Raw genomic sequence first — 4,384 nt, 5'->3', positions numbered from 1 at the left:
AATCTCATTTTGCAACAGAAAAATAACTGAAGCACATAACTTTATGTTACTGGATAAAACAGATACTTTGATGATATATTTAGGTAATAAATAACTGTATATGTTATTGAAATACTCAGCTTATTGCAAAATGGTAAAAATTACAATTATAGCAAATCATGAGGGAAATATTGTGATAGTATCGTATCTCAGGGTGTCTGGTGATTCAAGCTAATAATGAGTAAAGAACTGTTGTGATTATCTAGAGGACCATTTCAGTTTATGCCAAATGAGTAGTGATGTTTGTATGAACTTGTTCCTTGTAACTCAAAATGTTGAGGCACCTCCATCTTAGCATGGCCTACAAATATTAAGAATTTACGTAGAATAACTATGAAAATGTAATTGTTCCCTTTGTTCTGGTGCCTGTTTCCTTTCTACAGGTTCCTCTATTCTGACGAGGTCCACATTGGTCCCGAGACGGTGATGACGACTCTGTACACGGCTAAGAAGTATGCGGTCCCTGCTCTGGAGGGGCACTGCGTGGAGTTCCTCACCAAACATCTCAGAGCTGACAACGCATTTATGCTTCTCACTCAGGTTACTTTCACTCTCCTCGACTATAGTGCATCCTTTACGTTAAAACTGAGAGATCCAGATGGCCTGGATTGTACTTTCGGTTTGTCAAATTTTTAATGTTGAAATATTCCTTTTAATTCTGCAAGTTAACTTGCTTGGTTTTGAACCATCCTCGATGGCACTAGATATAAGTAGTCAGATTTATGTAGTCTACAAAGAGTCAGATTTCTTTAATGGTGGGCATGAATAGGGTTTTAATATCAGCTGTGTATTTTTTTTTAATGCATTTTCCAGGCAATATGTTAAAAAAATCTAATGAAAATCTGGCATTGCTCTTACCGTCTGTTCAACAGCAGCTCTTACAGTTAGAGATAAACTGTATTTCTTTTAAGTGTGTGTGTTTGTGTCAGCACCAGACCACCTCCCAGCCATCGCTGGCAGGACTTTTACAACATTAGCTGTTCTATTTTTGGTTTATGCTGCCGTTTGTTTGGGTTCAGCATTCTGTTCAGTGGCTGGCTGCTGTGCCCTCAGGCTGCTACTGAATCTGATTGGGGGGTAGAAAAGGTCTCAGCAGCAACTAGAACAAAACTATAAACAATACTGTAAATAAGCTAAAGCAACCATAGTCTGAGCAGTGTTTTCTTTATTAGCAGTGGTGGTTTGGGAGATTTATTCATTAGCATTATGAGGTTCCACCCAACTTGGATTGTTTTAGTGTTTGCATTAAACTTTCAGTTTTGTTTTTGCTTGTTCTAACGTGTTTGGGGGTAAATTCGATACCCTCCTTTGGTGCGTTCAAGATAAATGACCAGAATCGACACTTACACGGATACTTTTGTGGTCTCGTTACAGGCCAGGTTATTTGATGAGCCTCAGCTCGCCAGTCTCTGCTTAGACACCATCGACAAAAGCACAGCAGATGCAATAAATGCAGAGGGATTTACAGATATTGACCTTGGTATGTGAGCGTTTATGATCAGGTGTTTTCTTGTCCACGGTTTGCATGCGAGTTGTTAAATATTAAGACTTTTGTGTATTTGCATGTGTAGACACTCTTTGCGCGGTGCTTGAAAGAGACACACTAAGCATCAGGGAGAACCGTCTGTTTGGAGCGGTGGTCCGCTGGGCGGAGGCTGAGTGTTACAGGCAACAGCTTCCTCTGACCGCGGAGAACAAACAGAAGGTTCTGGGGAAAGCCCTCCCGCTCATCCGCTTCCCGCTCATGACTGTTGAGGAGTTTGCTGCCGGTAAGTGAATCACAGAAATATGAGTTTATTTGCAATGCTGTGATGTTTGCAACACTCTTCTTACGAGTTCAGCCATCACTAAGCATATCCATCATGTTCCTCATGTACAACTCAAACCACAGAAACCAGTTTGATATTCTTTCTTGTGCAACAGGGCCTGCCCAGTCTGGAATATTGTTCGATCGGGAGGTGGTAAATCTGTTTTTACACTTTACAGTAAACCCCAAACCGCGGGTCGACTACATCGACAGGCCTCGCTGCTGCCTCAGGGGGGAGGAGTGCAGCATTAATAGATTCCAGCAGGTTGAGAGTCGATGGGGGTACAGTGGTACCAGCGACAGGATCAGGTGAGCGGAGGCTTGATGGTTGTTTTTTTTGTTTTTTAATTATTAACACTTGATTTTTCTCATTTTCTTTCCATTTCTTTCTCTCTCTGCAGATTCAATGTTAACAGAAGAATATCCATAGTGGGCTTTGGCTTGTATGGTTCCATACATGGACCCACTGACTATCAGGTCAACATACAGGTAACTTCTGGCACGGAGACATAATGAGGTTCAAGAAAAAATACTTACACTGCTGATGAGTGGGTTTATAACTTTTTAGTAGAACTCAGTGTCATTTCATTTTTATATTATTGCCAGCAAGTAAAAAACAAAACAACAACTTTGAAATATTAAATTGAATTTAAAAACAAAACACAAGAAAAACAACCTTTTCTAAAATACAGAGTTGTGGTAATACAAGCATCAATCCTCACTTTAATATATCTTAGCTTTAAACTATAAGTTAAGTGCTCAGTGTGTAAAATCCCCCAAATTATTCCTCAAGGCTTTAACTAAACTGCAGCCAGGTTTCTGTAGCTTGCATGAGCATACAGCATATTGTGTTCAGTGTTGGTGCTGTAGAGGAATGGAAGAAAGAGACAAAGGCAAGGCGTTAAGGAGCGGGCAACTCATCTGAGTCCCTCACATTAAGGTTACTGCACAGGCTGCTGGAAAAGATCTTATTTTTTAAGTAACGTTACAGTCCGCTCACACATTGGCAATAAAGATAAAAACATTGCTTTTATGAAAAAAGCTGAAATAATGTTAAAAAAAATACCGGTAAGTGGAGAAATTAGAAATCTGAACACAGAAACCAGTAGTAATATCCTTTCCAAAATATGCAATAAAGATACCAAAAAAGGGTGTGCTGTCTAGATCTGCTTTATGGTAACCTCACTCTCTTTTATTGTGTAATTTATAATTCCTCTTTATATGACGGTTTTCTCTGTTTCCTGCTTGAACACAAACTTCAAGATAAAACATGGCTGAAGATATTGCGATTGCTAAAAGCGAGTGTTCAGTAGCTGACCTTTTATCTCTGTCAAACACCAAGCCCTGACACGTGTTTGCCTTTCAGTTATTTTACTAAAAATGTGCCATCAAATGCCAACTGACTTGTTCAGTTCCCTGTATTTGTTAAAAAGTCTAACAGAAGCTTCTGTACACCAGTGAACAGCCCAGGTTCTTACAGTGCTCGGTAGATGTTCTGATTACAATCTGTGATGTAAAGGTCCAAGATTTGCATCATCCCTGCATTTCAAAGTATAGCCTGGGGCCCTTTATGCGTGTGATCCTTCCTATCGCTGCTGCTCATCTAAACTAAACCAAAACCCCAGTCACACAGGCGAAAACGATCGACGACTGAATTCAGCAGTTTAGCGGTCACAGGCTGGTCTCTGTGCCTGTTAACTTTAGTCCCCAGTAAGAAGAGACATAGCTGAATATGTGCTGTGTAACAGTTTATTTCAGGGGGCTTCCACGTTTGTTACAGCTACAGAAATCCACCAGTAAACAGATGTGACACTGATGCTGCCAGCTGTGTAAAAAGTTGATTTAGTTGTTGTACATTCAGTGAAGACTTTCTCCTGTTCCTCTGTAGATCATAGAGAGCGACAAACGCATCACACTGGGACAGAACGAGACAGGTTTCAGCTGCGATGGCACAGCAAACACGTTCCGAGTGATGTTCAAAGAGCCCGTGGAAATCCTACCCAACGTCAGCTACACTGCGTGCGCCACCTTAAAGGTCAGCCCGAGGTCACTGTATTTGAAAACTGAATTGAAGGAATGATTGAAAATGAGCTTAATTTAACGTCTGTCTTTTTAATTTTATAACTCAGGGCCCCGACTCGCATTATGGCACTAAAGGGTTAAAGAAAGTGACCCAGGAATTGGCATCGGGGGCCAAGACAACATTTTTCTTTTTTAGTTCACCTGGAAATAACAATGGCACATCCGTGGAGGACGGGCAGATACCAGAAATCATCTACTACAGCTGAACTCGCTGCAGTGTCATTCAGGTACACTGAAACAAGGAGACCTCGGACTGCTGGGAAGACTGGACTGTTCTTAGTGCCTCACGAGCCTATGGAATAACGAATGTGTGTGTGTGTGTGTGTGTGTGTGTGTGTGTGTGTGTGCTGTATGTGTGTATTTGTCTATACGATGTTGGTGTACAGGCATGATCAGCAATGTGGAAACAGCCTGAGTTGTGGAAAAATCACATCTCTGTTGTCAAAAAAAAGAAGA

General features: G+C 41.0%; 1 protein-coding gene across 3 annotated transcripts in view; it reads left to right on the top strand.

Annotated features, from left to right (window-relative positions):
• The window catches only part of LOC102212510 (BTB/POZ domain-containing protein 1), a 5,760-nt gene extending 1,376 nt beyond the window's left edge, over positions 1-4,384 (top strand). The window contains exons 2-9 of one of the 3 annotated variants that reach the window (XM_005753039.2): positions 423-579; positions 1,414-1,519; positions 1,611-1,808; positions 1,963-2,155; positions 2,248-2,335; positions 3,735-3,881; positions 3,976-4,155; positions 4,315-4,384. In XM_005753039.2, the coding sequence (XP_005753096.1) occupies positions 423-579; positions 1,414-1,519; positions 1,611-1,808; positions 1,963-2,155; positions 2,248-2,335; positions 3,735-3,881; positions 3,976-4,134 (1,048 nt within the window). In that variant the 3' untranslated portion in view covers positions 4,135-4,155; positions 4,315-4,384. Of the gene's footprint in view, positions 1-422; positions 580-1,413; positions 1,520-1,610; positions 1,809-1,962; positions 2,156-2,247; positions 2,336-3,734; positions 3,882-3,975 lie in introns of all 3 variants that reach the window. The other 2 variants (XM_005753040.2, XM_005753038.2) reach the window with 2 other exon arrangements.

This window comes from Pundamilia nyererei, unplaced genomic scaffold (assembly GCF_000239375.1).
Source record: "Pundamilia nyererei isolate P.nyererei 1_Seehausen unplaced genomic scaffold, PunNye1.0 scaffold00395, whole genome shotgun sequence".
NCBI lineage: Eukaryota > Metazoa > Chordata > Actinopteri > Cichliformes > Cichlidae > Pundamilia > Pundamilia nyererei.
The sequence above is the reverse complement of the archived record's forward strand: the minus strand, read 5'-3'. Positions and strand labels throughout refer to the sequence as shown.